This window comes from Herpailurus yagouaroundi, unplaced genomic scaffold (assembly GCF_014898765.1).
Source record: "Herpailurus yagouaroundi ecotype Mexico unplaced genomic scaffold, PumYag 195, whole genome shotgun sequence".
NCBI classification, from domain to species: Eukaryota; Metazoa; Chordata; class Mammalia; order Carnivora; family Felidae; genus Herpailurus; species Herpailurus yagouaroundi.
In genome coordinates, this window is record NW_024412426.1 from 14,384,664 (window position 1) to 14,409,423 (window position 24,760).

The window sequence follows — 24,760 nt, forward strand, 5'->3', positions numbered from 1 at the left end:
CTCTTCTCTTCTCTTCTCTTCTCTTCTCTTCTCTTCTCTTCTCTTCTATGATGATGTCATGGCCAGGTGAAAAGCTACGAGTCCTTGGTTACAACCAGAATGGTGAGTGGAGTGAAGTTCGCTCTAAGAATGGCCAAGGTTGGGTGCCAAGCAACTACATTACCCCAGTGAACAGCTTGGAAAAACACTCCTGGTACCATGGGCCTGTGTCGCGCAGCGCTGCGGAGTACCTGCTCAGCAGTCTGATCAATGGCAGCTTCCTGGTGCGGGAGAGTGAGAGCAGCCCTGGGCAGCTGTCCATCTCGCTCAGGTACGAGGGCCGTGTGTATCACTACAGGATCAACACCACCACAGACGGCAAGGTAAGACTGGCCGGTACCACCTTGGGCGTGGATGGGCTGTTCTTTAGAAAAAACACTCAGAATGACTAAAAAATAAGTTTTTATGACTCATATGAAATAAAATAATCACTGATGTGAATTTGGGCTGTTTGGCACATTAGAGCTTACACATAAGAATATGGTAATGGAAATGAAAAACACTATTATATCAATAGTTTAATGAGAGATTTGAAGGTGAATGGAAGAAACTGCTATTTAAGTTAGCTGTTCTAATCACCACCAGTGTACGGATATATACATATACATCCAGTGTGTTGTACAGAATTGCTAGATTAAGCCTTCTGTCTTTGAAAATTGTAATAATCTCTGCCACAAAGTTCACAAAGTAAGAATCTGGGCTTCTGAGACGGAGACTGAGTATGAATGTGTGTTGATAGAAATAGGTCAGTCATTGAGCAGAGTGCACGTTGGGAAGACCAGTCGTTTCAGGGTGGCTGTCTTAGGAGTGGAACTGTTTTACTTCGTAAACTGTGAGGCCTGCCTTTGTGTCAGTTCTGCTGAACAGTAAATTTATATGGAATCATTTGTTCTGCTCTTTCCCTCTGTGTGATATGCAGAGTAGGGGAAAGCCCAGGCTTTGGAGCAGGCAGACCTGGTTTGGTGCGTAACTCCAGCATGTCTATTTACTAACTTTGTGACCTTACATAAGCCTGTTTCTCATTGCACTTTATTGGGTCATCATGAGGATTAAATGAAGTAATTTCCTTAAAACATAATGGCTGTTACAAAGTAGGAAATAATGATTAATTCTCTTTTATATCACCGCACAGACCTACTGTCTCTTGATGAAACCAAATAGAACCAGATGAGTGGTAATGTGGGAGAGACCCAGCAGCTTTGCTTCTGGTTTACAGAAATGAATGCATGTGTTGTAGACATAGACATAGGAGACATAGAAGACATAGACATGTACAAGAATGTTCACAGTTGCATTATTTATAACAGCCCCAAGCTAGAAACACTTCATTGTCTAACAACAGAATGAATTAGTAAATTGTGGCTTATTCATAAAATAGAATTTCATACAACAAAAAAATGTACTGCTGTGCACACTCTCAAGAAAATCTGTGGGCCCACCAGTTGCCTATTTTTGTAAATAAAATTGTATTGAAATACACACCCATTTGTTTATATGTTGTCTGTGGCTGCTTTCTCCTTGTTATGGCAGCTTTTAATAGTTGTGACAGAGGCATTATGACCATAAGCCTGAAATATCTCTGGCTCTCTGCAGAAAAGTTTGTTGACCTATGTCGTAGCTGAGTGCCACACATGGAAAACTGAGTGAAAGGGATTAGTGACTGTCAGGGATGGGCGTGAGGGGGTGGGAGTGTTATGGAGTCGGATAGTGGTGATGGTTGGACAACTTTGGGAATATATTAAAACCACTGAATTGTATCCTTGAAAACGGTGGATTTTATGGTATGCAAATTATATCACAATAAAGAAAAGTTGAGTGAAAGAAAGCAGACACAATAATACCTGTTGTATGATTCCATTTGTGTAAGTTCAGAAGCAGACAGAGCTAATCTAAGGTGTTCTAGAAGTCAGCAGAATGGTTATCTTCGAAGGGGTGAATAGCTTATTTGGGAGGGTGCTGGTAGTGTTACAATTCTTGGTGTGGGAGAGGTTTACATGGGTGAGTTCACCTTGTAAAAATCATCAATTCTGCGTATACTGTGTATTATTCTATATACACCAAAAGTTTCATTAAAAAAAAAACTATAAACAAGCTCCTTTGGAAGATAGGGCTTGAAGACTACTCATCTTTTATACTTTTATTATTACAAATTAACTACTGTTTTGTTAACCACTCTGAAATAAAATTGTGGCCCTTTTTTTTAATTTATTTTTTTAATTTTTTTTTTTTTTTTTTTTTTTTTTGAGAGGGAGAGAGAGACAGACACGGAGCGCAAGTGGGGGAGGGGCAGAAAGAGAGGGAGATACAGAATCCGAAGCAGGCTCCAGGCTCTGAGCTGTCAGCACAGAACCCAGCGTGGGGCTCGAACTCAGGAACTGTGAGATTATGACCTGAGCTGAAGTTGGTCACTTAACCAACTGAGCCACGCAGTTGCCCTATTGTGGCCCTTTTTTAGTGGCCTGGATACTCAAAAACATATCCTTATTAAGTAAAAATTATAAGATACTTAAATACTCTCTCCCTACCAAAAAAATTGAACTCTGTTGTTCTCAGGTGCTGTGCAAGATTCTGATGTGGTATTTCATAACCTTTTACAGGAAGCCAAGTTTCCTCTTGCCTCCTTTAATCAGAGCATCTCTGCTGCTAACATATTTGGGTTTCACAGTCTTGTTGCTTAAAACTACTTGAAGACCAATGATCTTGATGATTCAGAAAGATACGTTGGAAGCTTTTTCCCCCAAAACTAGAGCTTATTTAGGAAGCCTAGGAAGAATAGTTTAAGGAGGAGTAAATTGAAGTTCTGTTTCTCCTTACCATCATCATTTAATTTATCTCAATAAGATAGCCTCCTGTCTTTATATCTTCAGACCAGTGAAATAATGGGCTTTGAAAACAATTTTTCTGACCCTTTTCAAGTTGATGGAGCTTTTCTCCTGCCTTTCTCCTCAGGTGTATGTAACTGCCGAGAGCCGCTTTAGCACCCTGGCGGAGCTGGTTCATCATCACTCCACAGTGGCGGATGGGCTGGTGACAACATTACATTACCCAGCGCCCAAGTGCAATAAGCCAACAGTCTATGGCGTGTCCCCCATCCATGACAAATGGGAAATGGAACGAACAGATATTACCATGAAGCACAAACTTGGGGGTGGGCAGTATGGAGAAGTTTATGTTGGCGTCTGGAAGAAATATAGCCTTACGGTTGCTGTGAAAACATTGAAGGTGGGTTGCTAAGAATTACAGTTTCCAGGCATTTTTACATTTGTGCTGAATCACTTGGAAATAGGAGCATGCCCTTCTTCAGCTTTGGAGCACTTTCCACCCACTGATGCCAAGCACATCAGCAAATTGATGATTAACTTTAGTGCCATTGCTGACAACGCACGGGCAGATTATTCACTGCAACACAGCGAAACCCACATGTGGGGAAGGTTTGTCTCTGGAGGCTGTTGATGTAAGTCTTAGTGAAAGGTTAGGAGGCAAATTATAAGTTATAAAGGCAAGACAAGCTGTTTTGCTTCCTGAGAAGGACCCCTGCTGGACGGAATTGTTGGTGCAGTGTACAAGAATCATGGGCTCTCTTGTCTGTCCTTCAGCTTTCTGCCTCATGCTCCTCCCATCTCTATGAGATTAAATCCTTTTTTCTTGTTCCTAATAGTCCCAGAAATCTTCCTCATGCTGCTGTCTTCTTTAAGCATCCTAGTAACCAGTTGCACAGTCGTCACTCATTCCGTTCTCTTGACGGTTCTCCTGTTTGCCTCCATAGCTCTGGCATATCACTTATAAGGGCTGCTCTGGCTATGAGTAGTAATCCATTCTGGTTAGCAAGCATTTATTAAGCCTACTGTGAGTGTGAGACAATATGCATGGCTTTGCACATGTGCATTGCTCCTTAAGGAATGTGTCAGGAAGACAAATGTGTAAACAGCTAACCCTTCTGTCTCCTGTTTCAAAGGCTGAGATGTGTAAGGAAGTAAACTGAGAACTGAGTTACCATCCAGGTCTGCCATGTTTCCCTTGTGATGGGATATGGGATATGATATTCCGTTGCTTGCCCTGCTAATTTTCACTTTTGTTTCAAATACTGGATACATTTTAGGGGCATTTTTGTTTCTTAATTGGATGTGTCTGGAGCCTATTCTTAGGTTCTGATAAAATTTCTTTAATATGCTAAAATATTCAAAAGTATTTTTGAAAGAAGTTTTTTAAAGCTGTAGGTTTAGGATTGTGCGTTGACTCAAATGATTAAAATGGGGGTTTGTCCCTCTTCTGTTTTTTTGTTTTGTTTTCTTCGCCCCCCCCCCCCCACCTTTTCCAGGAAGATACCATGGAGGTGGAAGAGTTCCTGAAAGAAGCTGCAGTGATGAAGGAGATCAAGCACCCTAATCTGGTACAGCTATTAGGTGAGGGAGCTTCTGAGCCATGGGTTTCCTTAGTGATGCTCGTCTCCCAACCCCATTGTCTCCACATACTCCTTTTGAATCACCATGGCAGAAGCTCCAAGTGCAAATCTACTTCAGTAAATAGTTGTCATTTTACTCAACAGACTGTGTTTAAAAATTGCCCAGCGGGGCGCCTGGGTGGCTCAGTTGGTTAAGCGTACAACTTTGGCTTGGGTCATGATCCCGCGGTTCGTGGGTTTGAGCCCCATGTCGGGCTCTGTGCTGACAGCTCAGAGCCTGGAGCAGCCTGCTTTGGATTCAGTATCTCCCTCTCTCACTGACCCTTGCCCACTCACACTCTGTCCTTCTGTCTCTCAAAAATAAACATTAAAAAACAAAAATTTGCCCTGGAACAGGGTGCAGGCCGACTCAGTAGAGCATCTGACTCTTGATCTTGGGGTTGTGAGTTTGAGGTCCATGTTTGGTGTAGAGATTACATACATACATACATTAATTTAAAAAATTTTTTTAATTGCCCAGGAGAGAGTGGCCTAGATTGATTACAATATATAAAACTGCCCAGCTTGTGGTAATTGCCCCAGATTCAAGTTCAGAACCACTCAAAATGATGCCAAACCAAACATTGTCACAAAATATTTTTACAAGGTAGAGAAATTAAATGAAAAGCTGTTGAAAAGAAGCAAATTAAAAATTGTGACCATACTCATCAGTTTACCTTGCTAAGCAGAATGTGCTATGCTGTGATAGAATGTGCTATGCTGTGATAGATGCTAGGCTATTCAGGTCACAAAGAAATTGTTGCCTGAACTCTTTGCCCATTTTGAAGGAGGGCCAGTTTCTTTGGGTGTTCACGTTAAGACAAACCGTCCCAAAGGAAATAGTTTCTTGTTGATTCTTTTTTTTTCCTTAAATATATATATATATGGGGGCGCCTGGGTGGCTCAGTCGGTCGGGCGTCCGACTTCAGCTCAGGTCACGATCTCGCGGTCCGTGAGTTCGAGCCCCGCGTCGGGCTCTGGGCTGATGGCTCAGAGCCTGGAGCCTGCTTCCGATTCTGTGTCTCCCGCTCTCTCTGCCCCTCCCCCATTTATGCTCTGTCTCTCTCTGTCTCAGAAATAAACGTTAAAAAAATTTTTTTTAAGTAAAAAATATATATATGTATTTTATTTATTTTGCTTTATTATATTTATTTATATTTATTAATATATTTTATTATTTATTTATTTATTTATTTAGAGGGAGAGCGGGGAGAGAGAGAGAATCCCAGGCAGGCTCCGTGCTGTCAGCACAGAGCCTGATGTGACACTCGAACTCACAAAACCGTGGGATCATGACCTGAGCCAAAACCGACAGTCAGATGCTTAACCAACTGAGTCATGCAGGTGCCTCAGCTTCTTGTTGATTCTTTGTAAGGAATCTACCCTGGGTCAGTGAAATCCTTGACTATGGAAGCAGTCTTTTTTTTTTTTTAATTTTTTTTTTTTTTAACGTTTATTTATTTTTGAGATAGAGAGACAGAGCATGAATGGGGGAGGGTCAGAGAGAGGGAGACACAGAATCTGAAACAAGCTCCAGGCTCTGAGCTGTCAGCACAGAGCCCGACGCGGGGCTCGAACTCACAGACCGCGAGATCATGACCTGAGCCGAAGTCGGCCGCCCAACCGACTGAGCCACCCAGGCGCCCCAAGCAGTCTTTTTACAAAGCTTTATACAGGCTGAGCTCACACAGTTTTCAACATATACACAATTGCTGTTACTTTCAGGTAAACATTGTTAGTGTGCAGGTGAGGCTCAGAATCTGGGGCACATACAGAACTCCAGAAATTTTGGTCTTCCAGACCCCTTATGGAATTAATGTAAGTAACTCTGCCTTTGCCCAAACAGGCAAATGCTCAAATGCATGTGGATTTCCAGAGAATGATGTAATGGAAGCTGAGACTCCCTTCTCAACCAGCAACTTACCTTTGCTGTGTTACTTTCAGAGAATGTGATGGCAAGAAGGGAAAAGATTACTACTGAACTAGACTTTAAAATTTGTCAACTATTCTTGGCGAAGTGGTGTGGAATTTTTGAATCTATACTAATAAAACAAGCTCTATTCTTGAACTATCAGGTGTGTGTACTTTGGAGCCACCATTTTACATCGTGACTGAGTACATGCCCTACGGCAACTTGCTTGATTATCTCCGAGAGTGCAACCGAGACGAAGTGACTGCAGTCGTACTGCTCTATATGGCCACTCAGATCTCTTCTGCAATGGAGTATTTAGAGAAGAAGAATTTCATCCATAGGTGTGTAAAGCCCAATCATTGCTATTTCTAACCGTGAAGCTACCTTGCTTGATGTGCAAATGAAGAGAAGAATGTGAGGACCTTCCTGGAAATTTCCAGATGACCCAAGGAAGCAATTTTCTCTTTCACAGGACCCACCCACTATAATATCATTTCCATCTTATAAACCTACTGTATTCTGGCTAAAGTATTAATGAGGAGCCTTTGCCGTTCTTAAAACAATGCTCTTTATTTTGCCCAGGATTATATCCAAGAGCCTTTTGCTCCATCTAATGGCTTAATTTTAAAAAAAGCTTTCCGTCTCAGTTAAGAACTTAAAGCCTTGTAGAAAAGCATCTTTGCTCACCTCTGAAACCTAGCCCAGTGTACTTACAAATAGGAACCCATTTTCTGAAGTCTGCTTTCTTCTAGTATCACATAACTGCCTCTTGATGACTACTCTCCAAGTGGTGGATAATTAGTGGCTTTCTACCATGTTAGCAGCTATCATAAAATACTACCATATCTGTCAGCACAGACTTATCAACTCTGCTTGTAGCACAAAGAACTAAGAATAGAGCATGTGTTCGTGACCATTTTCCTCACTGTCGGAGTGGAATCACATTAGGGTTCTCTTTCCCACAGAGATCTTGCAGCCCGTAACTGCCTAGTGGGAGAAAACCATGTGGTAAAAGTGGCTGACTTTGGCTTGAGTAGACTGATGACTGGAGACACCTATACTGCTCATGCGGGAGCCAAATTTCCTATTAAATGGACAGCACCAGAGAGTCTTGCCTACAATACCTTCTCAATTAAATCTGACGTTTGGGGTAAGGTTTGGAAGGGACTTTTTCTGTGTCTTTTTTTTTTTTAGGTTTATTTTGAGAGACGTTGCATGCAGGGGTGGGGCGGAAAGAGAGGGAGAGACAGAATACTAAGCAGACTCCACACTGACAGCACAGAGGCTGACACAGGACTTGAACTCCCAAACCGGGAGATCATGCATGACCTCAGCCGAAATCAAGAGCTGGAAGCTTAAACGACTGAGCCTACCAGGCTCCCCTGTCATTTTATTTTTTTATAAATGTTCTTTAATTCTTCAGAATTTCTCTTTTATGTGACCAGTAAACTCTGCCTTACCCCCATCCTTTATCAGTCATTCAGCAAGCATTTATTAAATCTCTACTGTCTGCCAGGCATTGTGCTAGGTACTTAGCATAGAAAGAAGTGTAGAGAAAGGGGTTTGAGCCCCACATTGGGTGTGAAGCCTACTTAAATTAAATAAATTTTTAAAAAGTGTAAAGAAGAAAGTGAAAAAAAAAGTCCTTTCAAAGAGCTCACAGTCTAGATCTTGGACTGCATTGGATTTTACTGATCCTTTCTCTGTAAAGTTTCCTGTTTTCCTTATTAGATTTTATTGCTTATTTCCAGAGTATCATGCCGCAGAGTCGCCTTCTCTTTTCAAGGAAGCGTGATGGAATTGCATCTAGAATTTGCTCTTGTAACTCATCTTGTTTCTGTTCCACTGAAAAGAATTCTGATTTAGTGGATGCTCAGTGGACTGAACAAGTCTAGAAATTTGGGTTGTAGGCCAGCAGAAATAGTTGTCACTTTTTATCTGCAACCGAGACGAAGTGACTTTTTATCAGGAATCTCAAACTCAGAAATAACCTGTGACCAAGTCCAGCAGTTTTTTTTTTTTCTAGCGTAATTTTTTTTCTGATTTTAAATGAATCCATTTTTATTTTACTCCCCTAATATTAGCTGATCTAAAAACCGAAACTCATTAAATAGATCATAGATTGTTCTAAGAGTAGTTCAGTTATGACCTAGGCTTTTTATGATCATAATTTATTCTCCCTCACTGCAGTAAAGGAGATCTAAATAAAAGTCTTGAGGTTATACCTGAAGCATTCTTGTGGCAAATATCTTAGAAGGACAAATTCAGCTGTAAGAATCAGAATGCTAGAAGAATTAGAAGAGTATACTAATGAACAGTGTGAATGTTATGCAGAATTTGAAAGAGAAGTTACCTGATGGTACATAATAAATAACAAATCAGAGAAGAAACATTCAGCTTTTTATTTCTTTTATCCCTTATGCAGCTTTTGGGGTATTGCTGTGGGAAATTGCTACGTATGGAATGTCACCATATCCAGGTATTGACCTGTCTCAGGTCTATGATCTACTGGAAAAAGGATATCGAATGGAACAACCTGAAGGATGCCCCCCTAAGGTTTATGAACTTATGAGAGCTTGTGAGTGGTTTTCTTTTTTTTTTTTTTTTTTTTTTTAATTTTTAAAGGTTAAGGCAGTGATTTTAAAGGTTAAGGCAGTGATTCTTAGTGATACTAAGAAATAGTTTTCCTCTCAGTATTGTTAGAGTGACCAACCTCATGGCATATAAAGAGTTGGTCATTTATCAGCTAGTTGGCATATATGACAAACCATTGAGGTTTTTTTTTTTTAAGAGAATCTATCTATCTATCTATCTATCTATCTATCTATCTATCTATCTATCTTGGAGGGAGGGAGGGAGGGAGTGTGGGAGGAGGGGCAGAGAAGAGAGATAGAATACCAAGCAGGCTCTGTGCTCAGTGCAGAGCCCAATCAATGTGGGGCTCGATATCACAACCCTGAGATCGTGACCTGATCCGAAATCAAGAGTCAGATGCTTAACCAACTCAGCCACCCAGAAGGCCCAACCATTGTGTCTTTTTTTTTTTAATTTTTTATTTAATTTATTTTTTAAATTAACATCCAGGTTAGTTAGCATATAGTGCAACAATGATTTCAGGAGTAGATTCCTTAATGTCCCTTACCCATTTAGCCCATCCCCCCTCCCATAACCCCTCCAGTAACCCTGTTTGTTCTCCCTATTTGAGAGTCTCTTAGGTTTTTGTCCCCTCCCTGTTTTTACATTATTTCTGTTTCCTTTCCCTTATGTTCATCTGTTTTGTCTCTTAAAGTCCTCATATGAGTGGAGTCCTATGATTTTTGTCTTTCTCTGACTAATTTCACTTAGCATACTACCGTCCAGTTCCATTCACATAGTCGCAAATGGCAAGATTCCATTCTTTTTGATTGCCGAGTAATACTCCATTGTGTATATATATACCACATCCATTCATCCGTCATTGGACTTTTGGGCTCTTTCCATACTTTGACTATTGTCGATAGTGCTGCTATAAACATTGGGGTGCATGTGCCCCTTCAAAACAGCACACCTGTATCCCTTGGATAAACACCTAGTAGTGCAATTGCTGAGTCGTAGGGTAGTTCTATTTTTAATTTTTTGAGGCGCTCCATACTGTTTTCCCAGAGTGGCTGCACCAGTTTGCGTTTCCACCAATCATTGTGTCTTAATTGGAATCCTGAGAATAGTTTTCCATGGCCCACTTGCATATTTAATAGGATAATAAGCACTTGGGTTTGGAGATTAGATAGAGGAAGGCTGCTTTCAACTAGATAAAAACGATTCCTAAAGACTCTGGAGAATACCTGAAAGTAACCTCTGATGAGTAAACAGAAGCCTCTGACTTCCTACAGATGAGAGAGCTGGAAGGTGAGTAATGAATTAAATTGCATTTGTGTTTAAGCATAAGTCTTGTTATTTTCCTTATTGTCCTGTTTTTGTCAAAGTGGACTCTAAGTTCCTCCTTTCTGATGGCCTGTTATATTTCTGAATATGGATAGCTGATTTTAAGGTTAGAATGAGTTTGAAGACAGGTTTTACTTTTTTCATTTTTCCAGTAGAAGAAAACTTTCCATTTCAGAAACCATCTCCCCACCCCTCTTTATCCTGTAGTAGAAAGGACAGAAGCTAAGACTACATGGAAGGACCAGCCCTAGGATGTGGGCTCACTACACCTGTGAACATGCTATGCCTCTGCTGTTTCCATGATGCACAGCACTCCCTCTCAGGTGTGCCACTGGATGGTTAATTTATAAAGAGCTTTCACTAGTTCCTTCTTTTGTTACATAGGCTGGAAGTGGAGCCCTGCCGACAGGCCGTCTTTTGCTGAAACACATCAGGCTTTTGAAACCATGTTCCATGACTCCAGCATTTCTGAAGGTGAGAATCTGGTGATTCACTGTTGGTGGCCAGTCATGGGTGGTGGTAGGGGTGGTAATAACATTAAAAATTATAGACTCCTGCAGTTTGGGACTCCATTTCAGGATACTGAATTAATTTGTGGCCTCTGTTATTCTTGTTTTGCTTTCTTTAAATGTGTATGTCTCTTGCTCATTTTTAATGTTGAAATTTGGGGGCATCTGGGTGGCTCACTTGGTTAAGTGTCCGAGTCTTGATTTCGTCTCAGGTAGGTTATGGTCTTGTGGCTCGTGAGTTCAAGCCCTACATTCTCTCTCTCTACCTCTCTCTGTCTCTGCTTGTGCTCTCCCTCTCTCTCTGTCTCTCTCAAAATAAATAAACAAAAAAACCTCCCAATATCCAGAAAGTTATTTTCTGGGAGTAGATCTTAAGGAAATAAATAAGAGTATGAATAAAGATTTAGCTACAAGGATGTATAGTTTATAATATTGAAAAATTAAGAACAATTTAAAAATCCAGTGGGCTGGGGCACCTGGGTGGCGCAGTCGGTTAAGCATCCGACTTCAGCCAGGTCACGATCTCGCGGTCCATGAGTTCGAGCCCCGCGTCGGGCTCTAGGCTGATGGCTCAGAGCCTGGAGCCTGTTTCCAATTCTGTGTCTCCCTCTCTCTCTGCCCCTCCCCCGTTCATGCTCTGTCTCTCTCTGTCCCAAAAATAAATAAACGTTGAAAAAAAAAATTTAAAAAAAAATCCAGTGGGCTGTTAATTACTATATGCTTATAATTGAATGTTTAAAATGACATTTTTAAATATGTTGACATAGAGAATACTTTAAAATGAGCATGTTAAGCTATGAACAGAGCCCTTTTCTTATCTGAAAACAAGTGTATGGGTACATACATACATACATACATACATACAGGCAGTTTCCTGCTTTGGTATTACAGTGCTTCTAAAATTACATGCAAGAGTCAAACAGTAAACACTTGTTATATAGTGAAGCTATTTCTAGAGAGCTAAAAACATAGAATTCTTAGTTATGTGTTCTTACCAGGTTTTTCAGTATAGCTCCAGAATTTCGTACGTTTTTCAGATTTTTCCTTTCCTTCATAATTGAACATAGAGCTCACTACTGAAGTTCAGGTTTCAAAATATTAGAAGAGGAAATCAGGCAAGTTGAATTTTGTCTTCTTCCATTAGTGACTTATCATTTCAGATAAAATCAAAGGGAAAAGTAAATACTGAGGTTGAAAGCAAAGTATTTTCATCCTACTCCTTTGTAAGCTGAAGCTTGTGCACATACATCACAGAGCATACAGGCAGCCCTTTGGGCCACACTGAGCAGCTCCTTGGCCAGCTCTCTACTTCCTCTGTGTGCTTTCCTTCGTGTGGAGTTGAAGTGGTAGAAGTCATAGGCTCCATTTCTTTGGTGCTTTTGTGTCGCCTTCTAATTTCTGTTGCATCCTTAGTTAAATAGTTCTGTTTCCTTTGAAAATGTTATATCCTTATGGAAAATCAACCATTATCAATTTTTGAAGCTAACTGCAGTTGAGAGTTGCTAAACCAGAAATTTAAGATTCTTTTAATCCACATTTTATTAATCATAGCATTTAATCTGTGGCTAGCATATACTGAAGACACAGAGCTAAGACGCAGTTCCTACCTTAAAAAGTTGTATTCATTAGTTAGTTGTGAGTGGAGGAAACCTAACTCAAACTTTCTTAAGCAGTAAAGGGAGGATTTATTGGCTCAAACCATGGGAAAGGAGGGATGGTGCTAACTCAGAGTCAGTGGAAGCCACGGAATCAAGTAGCTTCAGGACTTCCTCCTTCTCACAGCCTCTCCCACCCAGTATCACTTTACTTTTGCTTCTAGGTTGATCTCATCCTCAGAATCTTCCAATAGGTATGGGACACAGTTGCTAGTCTCCTCGAGGTCATATCTTCACAGCTAACGTCTGTCTCCCAGCTGCTGTAGGCAGCAGTGTAAGAAAAGTCTCGCTGGCATGACTTGGGTTATATGCCATGTGCCCCTTCTTGTGGGGGAGTTGATTTTTTAAATAGTTACACCAAAATGTTGTAAAAAAAAAAAAAATCACAATATTTCACAGTTTAATCAGTCCTGCTTGCTTCATTTTTGTTAAGGGGTGAATAGTAAAGTATGTCTTTGCCCCAGCAGAAGCCCCAAAAACGCATAGCCACGTTGAATGAGCCGAGGCTTACTGATACAGTGAATGCTTTTTCAGGAGCCTCATTTGTTTTATGAATGAAATGCAGCATGACATGAAATGTGTCCACCCTCCTTCTTGGTGCAAGGTGCAATGTAAAAACTAAGTGCAGAAATCTGCTTTATTAAGCCTCTGAACAAGCACTCAGTAAACAAGGATATCCAAAATATGAAAGCATATGAATCCATGCTTACCATCATTACTCATCATCAGGGAAGTCCAGAATAGAACAGTAAGATGCCACTACATACCTACACCAGAATGGCTAAAATCAAAAACAAAAAGCCTGATAATATCAAACTTTGGCAAGCATGCAGAGTAATCAGAACTTTGATACAAGGCTAGTGGGAGTATAGATTGCTACAGCCATTTTGGGAGAGAGTTTGAGAGGACCCGGCAAAGCTGAATTGATGTGCACCCTGTAACCCATCGGTCCTGCTCCTAGGTATACACCCAGCAGACGTACATACAATTCTGAAGCAAAAGACATGTAGCAGGGTGTCGGTAGCAGCATATTCGTTTCCGGCCCCAAACTGGAAGCAACCTAGATATCCACCAGAAGAAGGATGGGTTAATTTGGTATGCTCACACTTGGGAGAGGGAGCCTCTGCTACATGCAACAGCATGGAGGAATCGGCCGTCACAATGTTGAGCAAAAGAAGGCAGACGTAAAAGTACATGCTCTGTGATTCCATTTGTATATTTTAGTGCTCTTTTCTCCAGCTTCTTCCTCCGTTGTATACCTTTTCTGAAACAAAAACCTCCTTTTCTGTGTCATGAAATTGTTTTTGATCAGTCCCCTCGTCTTCCTCACAGAGGTAGCCGAGGAGCTTGGGAGGGCTGCCTCCTCCTCGTCTGTTGTTCCGTACCTGCCCCGACTGCCTATACTTCCTTCTAAGACCCGAACGCTGAAGAAACAGGTGGAGAACAAGGAGAATATCGAAGGGACACAGGATGCCACGGAAAATTCTGCCTCTAGTTCAGCACCAGGTACGGATCCCTAGGCAGGTAGAATTAAACCACCTTGTCTCAAGAACCTTGGGGTATGATGCCTTATTTCCGTTTTCCCGTCCGTGTTCCCTGAGGAGAGAATGGCTGGCGTCTGCTTCAGCTCCTGCTCCGGTCCGGGGCTCTGCAATGCCGGCGTTGTTAGTCCTCATCTTTCCGTCCGCCGTACAGCTCTGCCTCCCCCTCCGTTTTCTCAGCTCTCAAACCCTGGACCATTACCATCTGTGTACTTCTGGCAAAAACTGCTTCCCTGAGCCTGATAGTTGAGGCCAGGGTGTGCTATAGCATTTAGAGAAAAGACGAATGCCCAGGTAGAGAGTAGGTCATTGCTTCCTATTTATTTCCCATGTTGTATTGGGAACACTCAGCAATGTGAAGCGGTAACGTATTGATTAGCTTCCTCTGAGTCCTGCTAATACCTGATTTCCAATAGACGCCGACAGAACTCTTGCAATTAAATTAAACCTTAGTATTTCAAGTGTAATGGAGTCACTTTTTGTCTTTCACGTTAGTGATTGGCCATTTCTCCTCAGGGTTCGTTAGAGGTGCACAGGCCCCCAGTGGGTCCCCAGCACTGCCTCGAAAACAAAGAGACAAGTCACCCAGCAGCCTCTTGGAAGATGCCAAAGAGACATGCTTCACCAGGGATAGGAAGGGAGGCTTCTTCAGCTCCTTCATGAAAAAGAGAAATGCTCCCACACCCCCTAAACGCAGCAGCTCCTTCCGAGAAATGGAGAATCAACCCCACAAGAAATATGAACTCACGGGTAACTTCTCATCTGTTGCTTCTCTACAGCATGCTGATGGGTTCTCTTTCACTCCTGCCCAGCAAGAGGCGAATCTGGTGCCACCCAAGTGCTATGGGGGGAGCTTTGCACAGAGGAACCTGTGTAACGACGATGGCGGTGGGGGCGGGGGCAGCGGCACTGCTGGGGGTGGGTGGTCTGGCATCACAGGCTTCTTTACACCACGCTTAATCAAAAAGACACTGGGCTTACGAGCGGGTAAACCCACAGCCAGTGATGACACTTCCAAGCCTTTTCCAAGGTCAAACTCTACATCTTCCATGTCCTCAGGGCTTCCAGAGCAGGATAGGATGGCAATGACCCTTCCCAGGAACTGCCAGAGGTCCAAACTCCAGCTGGAAAGGACAGTGTCCACCTCTTCTCAGCCAGAAGAGAATGTGGACAGGGCCAATGACATGCTTCCAAAAAAGTCAGAGGAAGGTGCTGCTCCAAGCAGGGAGAGACCAAAAGCCAAACTTTTGCCTAGAGGAGCCACAGCTCTTCCTCTCAGAACCCCCTCTGGGGATCCAGCCATTACAGAGAAGGACTCTCCGGGGGTGGGGGTGGCTGGAGCGGCAGCTGCCCCAAAGAGCAAGGAGAGGAATGGCGGAGCACGACTTGGCATGGCTGGAGTCCCAGAGGATGGCGAGCAGACAGGCTGGTCTTCCCCGGCCAAGGCTGCAGCAGCCCTCCCGACCACTCACAACCACAAAGTGCCAGTCCTCATATCACCCACTCTGAAGCACACTCCAGCTGACGTGCAGCTCATTGGCACAGACTCTCAGGGCAATAAATTCAAACTCTTATCTGAGCATCAGGTCACATCCTCTGGAGACAAGGACCGACCCCGACGGGTAAAACCAAAGTGTGCCCCACCCCCACCACCCGTGATGAGACTACTGCAGCATCCGTCCGTGTGCTCAGACCCCACGGAAGAGCCGACCGCCCCCGCTGCAGGACAGCCCACGTCAGAGACACCGGAAGGAGGGAAGAAGGCAGCTCCAGGGGCAGTGCCCGTCAGTGGGAAAGCTGGGAGGCCAGCGATGCCTCCGCCTCAAGTGCCTCTGCCCACCTCTTCCATCTCGCCGGCCAAAATGGCTAATGGCACAGCAGGTACTAAAGTGGCCCTGAGAAAAACCAAACAGGCGGCTGAGAAAATCTCAGCAGACAAAATCAGCAAGGAGGCCCTGCTGGAATGTGCCGACCTACTGTCCAGTGCAATCACGGAACCCGTGCCCAACAGCCAGCTGGTGGACACCGGACACCAGCTGCTCGACTACTGCTCAGGCTATGTGGACTGCATCCCCCAGACTCGCAACAAATTCGCCTTCCGAGAGGCTGTGAGCAAACTGGAACTCAGCCTGCAGGAGCTGCAGGTGTCTTCAGCAGCTGCTGGCGTGCCCGGGGCAAACCCTGTCCTTAATAACTTATTGTCATGTGTACAGGAGATCAGTGATGTGGTGCAGAGGTAGCCACTGTTAGCCTAGTGGGAAGGTGCTCACGTTTCTGAGGGGAGAGGGAGAGGGGCTTGTTTTCCTGTGTTCTTGTTTTCAGAGAATGAAAGACTGATACTTGAGTGTGTTTATGTGAAGTACCTCAGATCTCTGAGTTCTCACGTTTACAGGTTCATCTCAAAAATAACAAAAAGCAGACACATAGGACAGGGAAGTTGGGCGGGGGGCGGAGCAGCAGCAGACGGGAGTGGAAGCTGTGCTGGGGCGTCAGGAGACGCGTGCGGGTCCCACCACGAAGAAGCGAGTGACGGGCTGTTCCCGGCAAGGCCGCGGGACGGCGCCAACACGGTGGATTGCCTCTGGCTCTCGCTCTGCACCCCACAGAGGGGAATGGACTTGGGGCCCCTGGAGGTACTAATGGCGATTCTGCTCCAGCTCACCTAATGAATCGGGTGGGACAGAAGAGAAAGTTGGGAATGTACCAAGAGAAGTTTCACCGAGGCTGTTTGAAGCCGCTCTTTCCACAAGGTCACTGCTGGAGTAAGAGCTGCAGACCCGGGTGCTGGAGCCTGCTCCGGTCCCGTTTTCCATTGGTGCATTAGTCGGGGCAGGAAGTAACAGATGCTAGGAAGTGGTCAGAGTGAGACCTCCTCCTCGTGGCTTCACACCAATGAGAAGTCACTTCTCCCAGTCCAGTATGTCACTTCCTCGTGGACCACGAGTGGCTTTCTGCTTGTTGGCGTCTGTCTATCAACAGCAGGCATAGGGGGCTCCTCAGTGGTTCTTCTCTGCTCTCTGCTGGGCGGGCCGTCTTCCTTCATCTCTGGCAGCATTCAGGGCATTAATCAGAGTTGGTTTTGAAAACAGCGGTCACCAGGTTCTCTTGGGAACCCTTTTCTGATATAGGGTCCCTGCACGCCGACACCCCCGCCACGGGATTGAGCAGCTGTGTATTCCTTCTCCGGTTAAAATGCCAGGAGAGAGGTCTCTTCTTGGAATTCAACCGCCAGGGCCAGAGGTCTGTGACTGAACGGAGAGGTTGGCTTGGTCCCAGTGGCCGTTTCTCTGTACCTTTCTCCTTCCTTATCACCTTAGAGCCAGGCTAGGTAGAGAGCAGGAAGAAACAGTCTCTCACTCTGTGTGGATTTCTGGTGAATTCCCCCAGATCGCTCTCATGTGCTTTTCTCCTTTCACATGCCCCCTCCCCCTCATTGTTGTGCTTGTTTATAAATATCATATTGGGACTATTCTTTGATATTTATTTTGTCATTTCACCTCTATTGAAGAATGCATAATTGAAGGGGCAGGTCATTCCCAGGAAACACTGATTAAATCCTAAAAATCTAGTGACTTAACCCTCCAATATGTTTTGCCCTTGAAAAATAGGCCTGTTCCTTCCCTATTCAGTGATAATCATGGAAGCTAATAGGATCGTATGGTACCGAACCTAATTGATTACAGGTTAATATTCTTGATATCAGGTCTAATTTTAATTAACATTTCATTCTTGTTTTAGAGCTTTATGACCCCCCCCCCCCGCCCGCCCGGGCATGGAGAATAAATTTTTTTCCTCCTAAAGGAGTATTAACCTAGGAAGATAGGAATTGAACACTGATGAACTGTGAGTTCTCTTCCTAGCTATGCGATCTGTCCACTGTCAGGCCACAGCCCCGTCTCTTAATCTGTTAAGTGAAGGTAATGATACATCTTCTCAAGGGTGTTTTGCAAATAAGTATATAGCTATCCCCTGAGAGCCGCTTCAGTGCAGTGTCGTTAACGGTGAATGGTCTTTGATTCTCTTTGCTCAGTGGCAGATCATGGAAATTTAGAACTGCTGAGAGTATGCTAACTGGGCTAGAATACTAAGGAGGAAAAACTATGTTTTGGACAGAGTCTGTCATCTTTGACTGAGGAGGAAGTTTAGTTTTCACTAGAAAGAAAGAAAACTTTGATTTTTACTATGGCTGCTCCAAAGGAGGCCCAGGCCACGAGAAGGGTAAGGAGGGAGGACACAGTCCTGGGCCTCCCTGGCTGGCTTGCGTGAGCCCCTTCTGTGTGTTACCTGCAGGTGCAGCGCAGGCAACTGGTGATCTGGCTCATCTTCTTGTAGTGGCTGGATGTGAAGACAGGGTTCCCTGTGGCCTGGATGGAGGCCCACGGTCCCCCCACCTTTTTCGTCGCCACTCCCCTTCATCGGTCATTTCCACAAACTTGAAATTGTTTTAGCAATTAGCCTTTTAAGGGTGGGGCAGGGAAAGCTAAAACTTTAGAATATTATGCTGCTTTTTAAGTTTATCCGTCATTGTGGGATGCAAGTTGAGGGATTAATTATGTAGTTGTTTTTTCAGGGGATTTTTATTTTATTTTATTTTTTTAAAGCAGGGGGTCTTTCCTTGAGAGCTCTGAAAATAACCCTTGGAGGAACACTACTGAGTGTATGTAAGCTCCCCGGTTTCCTCACCGCAGAACAGTCTTGAGGGTGGGGACTGTGTCTTACTCAGGGGCAGCACCTGGCTCTGTCTTGCCTACGGTCGGTGCTCGACAAGTTCATGAAATGGATTGCTTTTTCCCAACACTGTCAGGAGTAGCATTAACTATTGTAGCACACCCCATCCACACGGTGCTTGAACTGTGTGACTTCAGGAGTTGTGGGCTCAGGGCTCAGGTTAAAGAGGCACTGTCAACTTACTATGAAAGTATAATTTAGATTTTGTTCCTCTTTCTAATTGAAAAGGACCAGGTTTTAAAAATAACCTTACATAAATTTAAAAGTTTCAGTTCACAGCAGAGAAAACTGCTTCTAGAAACTAAAAAACATTATCAAGTTTAAAAGCAAAGCAGGGGAGCGAGAGCCCTTCTTCAAGGTGTTGAAAACTTTCTAAAGTGGTTATATATATGCATACTTTTGGGCTGTCACAGCTTGGATCCTTTCATGTACAGATAATATGATTTCAGCTTAGATTTCTTACATTAAAATGCAGTGTTTTGTGTAGAATACATCTTGATTGTGCTTTACATGAAGTATTTTCTTAAAAGGCTTTGTGTAATATTAAAGTGTGTATATTTTCCTACAGACTTGCATTGTGAATTTCAGAGATCTAGCCTTAAAAAAGATTGGCCCTACGAAATTCATCCAGTGTTTTTCCAGATGACCGCTATACATTGACGTCATTATAGTAAGACCCTTTCCCAGCTCTAATTATGGGGGTTAAATTAGATTTTTTTCTTACAATTCAATTGAAAATTGGCTAGTAAATAGTGCCCAGTTAATAAAACATGCTGACTGCTAAGGCACAGTCTGTGTTTATTTAACTAAAGTCATGGAGCTTTTGAGTTTTAAAGGATACAGTATAGATAGTGATTAAGAGTTGAGACTCTAAGCCAGTCTAGAAGGCAAGTCATTTAACCTTCCTGAGCCTTAGTTTCCACATTGGAAAACAGGGATAATAATAGTAACTACCTCAGGGTTGTTTGTAAGGATTAAATGAGATAATGTGTGTAAGATACTTAGCTTGAGTGCCTGGCACATAATGAGCACTCCATAAATGCTAACTGCTACTACTATTAACAAACATTTAGTCCAGTCGAGTCTTAGCCAGGGATGTGTGGCAAAATCCCTGGGATTTAAAAAAGATGCATTGGCTCACCCCAGATCAGAATTCCCAGTGGGGCGAGGTCTCAGCAAATGTGCTTTCCAAGAATCCCTCCGTGTGTCTCAGCATTGCCTGAACACGATCAGTACCCCAACCCTTTTCTTCATAGCTTAAGAAATTGGAAGAGAGGATGGTTAAGTTCTTTGCCCATTTTCTCAATTAATTAGTGACAGAGCCTAGGCTAGGGTTCAGGTCTCTTGACTTTCTGGTTGTGGGGTCTTTCCACCATTCCTGCTGCCTTGTGAGACACTGCAGAAAAAGTGGCTCAGATAGACAATCAGCTTGCACAGTGCTGCACACGTTCTAAAGCACACGCTCCTGGCACTCTCTGACCTTAAGGGGCTTGAATGTTTAGTAATGGCAACACTAGCAAAGCAGGCATTCAGTAGAGCTCAGTAATTTAAAAAATTATATGGGGTCGTTCTTTTGGACAGACCTCAGCAACACAGCAGTAGTCTGCACTTTGTAATGAATACCAACTTAAGTTTCAAAAAACCTAGTCCTACATTCCTTTTTCTTCAAAACAAAACAACTTTATTCCATATCATTTTAATGACTATGAGATAATGTATATGAAAGCACTTTGAGAAAAGTATCAAATGTAATTTAACTGTAAGGTTGTATTGTCTGTTTAGAAGATCAAACAGTCGGTTAGATGCTGATTGACTTAATAGGCTTTTACCTGTGGGGGACCTGAAAATGCAAATATATAAATAATCACCCCTATAACTTATCGCATTTGTAAATATGAAACTGCTAAATGAATTATGTGCAGGTATAGTGAGTGTTTTGCTAAAATTGTAGCTCAGTGCCGAATAATTTCAGAAAACTACGGACCAACTTTCTGGTTTAATTATACTCCTTAAAAAGTAGTAATGTATACTCCAGAACAAAGCAGCTCTTCCGGGGACCTTGACTCAGGAAGAATTGAGGCCCTCTTATCTTTGAACATTTCTCCACTACATGTTCAGCCATTTAGCATCCTAAGTGTGGTGGGAGCAGACTCGTTACCTGTTGATGTTGACAGTGTCTTTTTTAACCCACGTCCAGTGTGGTTTTGTTGTTTTTGGGGGCTGGGTGGGGGTCGGGTGGGTGGGGGAAGGGTGGGGATCAGATGGCCGTAGAACCAGTGCACTTTGGGAATTAGTTTTCTAGGATTTCCTGCCAGTTAGAAATGAGCTTGATATTCATCTGTGTGTGGTTTTTCTTTTTCTTTTTTCTTTTTTTTTTTTTTTTTTTTTTTTTGTCTAAAATGAGTAAACACTACTCTCCTGTTAAATCATAAAATACCCAAGAGGAAATTCCATTGGTGGCCACTTTTGAGTTATAGGCACACTGCATTCTGACCTCTCCTGTTCCCTTCCAATTTTTGCTACTGACATCATTGTTACTATCAGGATAAGCCCCCACGAGAGTTCACATTGGGTTGACAGGGTTGTCTGCATTTTTATTCATAATGATTTTGGGGTTTCATCATCTTGTTTGGCATTAACTTGTTCTACCTGGATTTGGGGTCCATCTCTGTGTCCTAAGCATTTGTTTTCTTAAGTAGATGAGTCTCTGGATGTAAGTTTCTTATGAATTAATAGACCCCAGCTGTCTGTATCTCAGGCTCAGCTTCTGTCAAGCCAGAAGCTCAGTTCTTTTGTAAATGTCTGCTTCGGGTTTGGAATGTGTGGGAGCAGGAAAGAAATAGGGCAAGGCACCTCCAAGGGAGCTGATATACTCTTCTGACAAAGGCAGGCAGGGGTGGCATCCGTACCTTCCGCATGACCACCCAGGAAATTGCTGCCTGCCATAGCCTCACTAGACAGGGGAGAGGCCGTGGGCGGGTTCTAAAACCTGTCCCGCTCTTAACAGTCAGGATATTTAAATCTTTTGGCTAGAGTTCCAGTTTTCCAACTACCAGAATTGAAAAAAACACATGCAAGGCTTGCTTTTGGTGAGTGCCTGGATTAACCATTATTGTTACACCTGCTCTGTTGAAGCCAGAAGGTCACTGCCATTCCCTGCCGAGTAGTACCGGGAGGTGTGGGTGGATTTCAGGGCTGTGGACCCGGCCACTGTGCAGAGCATCTGCCCAGGTGACTGTCTTAGCTCCAGTCTCTCTCGTGTGAAGTTTACGCAATGTACAAAAAGAGGAGTTTCTGCTCTGGGGCTGCTGTTTTTCATGCCATACCTGAGGTGTGTGTTTCATGGTGAGATGACACGCGTAAGATGATACTGCCTTCATTTCTGACTCCGTGTCCTAGATCCAAAGGAGAGGAAGTGAGGGAGGGCTCCACCCTGGGATAACCAGGGTGGGAAGGTTGCATGCTCCTCCCTGGGTGAGGAGGCCCAGGCAGGTCATCTTGACTCTAGGCTGGCTTGGAGTGGGAGAGGTCACTCTGAGGATTGTGCTTTCAGAGATGGGTTTTGTGTGTTTTGCGGAGGAAAGACTCATAAGCTGGGTTGATGTTGCACGATTAGTGAGCTAGAACTGGTAGGTGGGTGGCGGTGGCTGAAAGCCCCACCAGCAGCCAGAGTCCCTGCCTGAGATGTTCTCTCCGTACCAGGCGCTGATGTGGTGGACTGCACTTTCTCTGTTCCGCTTGGTGAGCTGGGGGAAGGTTGCTGTAACTGGACCCTTCCTGCCCCCAAGCGCACTTCTTTGCTCCTGTGTACAATTATAAATTTGAAATTGTTTACCTCTCTCAGAAAAATTACATCCTTTAATTTTCCCATTGCTGAGTAATCTAAGTAGCAAGGCCCTGGTTAACAGCCCAAGGTCACAGATGGCGTGTGAACAGATCTAACCTGCAGACCATTTAAGGGAAAGAGGGTGTCTGCTTTAAGTCACAAGTTCAGGCTCCACTTTGTCCTCAGACCACACCCCATATATCCTTCTGTGTTTGTTTTGTGAAATTCTCTGTTCATCATGTTACTCATAGGATCAAATTTCTGGGTCCTGCACGTTACTCCAGGCTACTGAGCTGTACACACAGGCCTTGAGGTCTTGGGAGCATTCCAGTTAACTCTTCAGGACATGGTGGAGGTGAACTGTCCAAAGCTAGCAGGTTTTAAGAAAGGAAATGGATGGTGTCGTTGGAGCTTGATTAGCTTTGTTTCTGAGCCTCCGGATACAAGTTTTAAACGTGAAATTAAGCCATTAAGTTCAACCATGAACTTCAGTTGGAGAACGGGACTTCTGACTAATAAAATTTTCACCTATAAGGATGGTTTTCATCAGCTGTAACAGCAGGAACACAGGTGTGCCGGATAAGTTTATTCTCGATTAAGAAGATACTGTAGGATCCTGCAGTGCTTTAGTGCCGTCCCTGGTGAGTCCCAGATACTGCTCTGCACAGTTCACAAGTACCATTCCATGCGTTGAGAGTGGCAAGGATGCCAAGAGACTGAGATGTTTCTGGCGGTTGAATGAAGGCCAGGTAAGCCAGCCTTCCTCCACTTTGACAAGCCGTTTTTCACTGTGGCCACTGTTCTTGGGATTCCGTTATGAGACGTTTTCTGAGATCTGGAGAAATCACCTTGATTAGGGTGATTGTCTTTCAGAGAAATTAGGATTCAGACACTAGAAAGGACAATGAGGTACTCATCTCAGAGTTCATTAGGGCCTATGTTTGAAAACCCTCGTATCTCGGATCTATATAGAGGGTATGTGTTACGTCCACATTATGTACAGACCCCGTTGCCGTGCTGACAAAGGAGGGGAGTAGGTGAAAGAGGAGTTACTCAGATCTTTCCCTGTGGTGACTAGAAGCAGTGCCCTGGTTTGGGGTGTTTGCCGTGAACAGGCCGACCGAACTGTTCATGCATACTCAGAACTCCCCCCCGCCCCTGTCTCCTGGGCGGACCCCACACTTCCTTTTTGCAATCTGATTCTGTAATGACTATCAGTGGAGGAACCCAGTGCTATGCTCGCTTGGCAAAGATAAGTTTGAACCTTTCACGGTGGTTGACAGAACTTTGTCCTACAAAATATGATTCAGAGTCTTTAAAACTTGTTTAACGTTTATACCAAAGGTCACGCCCTACAGGTGTATGCGTGGTGGGTGCACAGAGAGGTCCGGAGGGCCTAGCGCTGTGTGCGTTGCTGAGGGGACACAGTGAGACAATATGGGATTTAATTGAAAACACATCAATCATGGGTCACACTACCAGTGTTGTCAGGTATTTGTTCTTGTAATATATTTTCAGGTGTTTTGTTTTTCTAATTTAATTATCTCACCCTGTTGTCTGACTGTGAACTGCTAACAGTGTTAAACTTGATGTAAATAAATGAGGCCCTTGAAAGGGGAATGCTGTCTGCCTGTTGTCTCACAAGGCTTGCCAACTTGTGTTTTATTTTAAATAAAGGTTGCAATATTTTATTGGCAAAGTAGGCTTGTGATTGGAGTGTTTCTCCCACAATTTTACCTGAGCGGATCTGCGCAGAGTTTATCCTTCTCTACGATAAAATAGATGTCTGTAAGGTAAAGAAGCCGATTTTAGTAACCTCCCTCTGGCACATTCTTCAGCATGTCCTCTCTGGGAGTGAATACCCATTCTTTGATGGATTACACTCTTTGGAAATGGCCAGAGGCATCATCTGGAGCCCAGCAGGTTCATAAGGTGGGTAACGTGTGTCCGTGCGTGCATGTATCTAACATGAGGTGACCGTAAAGTGAGTTGAGCCTTCATTCTGTCAAAGTCCATTTTGAGGACAACTCCAAATAAATTCGAAAACGTCTTTCACAGGTCGTGTGGAATGTCACAGGTCTTCAGGTTTTTAAAAACGCGAGTCCTTGTTTGGATCAGGTAGGAGCAGGCTCGGTTCAAGGGGTGCACGTGTAGGGTCCGGGTACCGCGGCTGCTGAGCCTCCGCTTA

At 43.6% G+C, this 24,760-nt stretch overlaps 1 protein-coding gene across 8 annotated transcripts in view; it reads left to right on the forward strand.

Moving 5' to 3' along the window:
• ABL2 (ABL proto-oncogene 2, non-receptor tyrosine kinase) overlaps window positions 1-24,271 on the forward strand; it is a 112,711-nt gene extending 88,440 nt beyond the window's left edge. For 4 of the 8 annotated variants that reach the window (XM_040446647.1, XM_040446649.1, XM_040446648.1 and 1 more), the window contains 10 exons: window positions 67-362; window positions 2,989-3,261; window positions 4,358-4,442; window positions 6,556-6,733; window positions 7,358-7,542; window positions 8,818-8,970; window positions 10,698-10,787; window positions 13,810-13,983; window positions 14,535-14,768; window positions 15,078-24,271. In XM_040446647.1, coding sequence (XP_040302581.1) covers window positions 67-362; window positions 2,989-3,261; window positions 4,358-4,442; window positions 6,556-6,733; window positions 7,358-7,542; window positions 8,818-8,970; window positions 10,698-10,787; window positions 13,810-13,983; window positions 14,535-14,768; window positions 15,078-16,258 — 2,849 coding nt within the window. In that variant the 3' untranslated portion in view covers window positions 16,259-24,271. Of the gene's footprint in view, window positions 1-66; window positions 363-2,988; window positions 3,262-4,357; window positions 4,443-6,555; window positions 6,734-7,357; window positions 7,543-8,817; window positions 8,971-10,697; window positions 10,788-13,809; window positions 13,984-14,534 lie in introns of all 8 variants that reach the window. The other 4 variants (XM_040446643.1, XM_040446645.1, XM_040446644.1 and 1 more) reach the window with 1 other exon arrangement.
• Window positions 24,272-24,760: the final 489 nt, after the last annotated feature.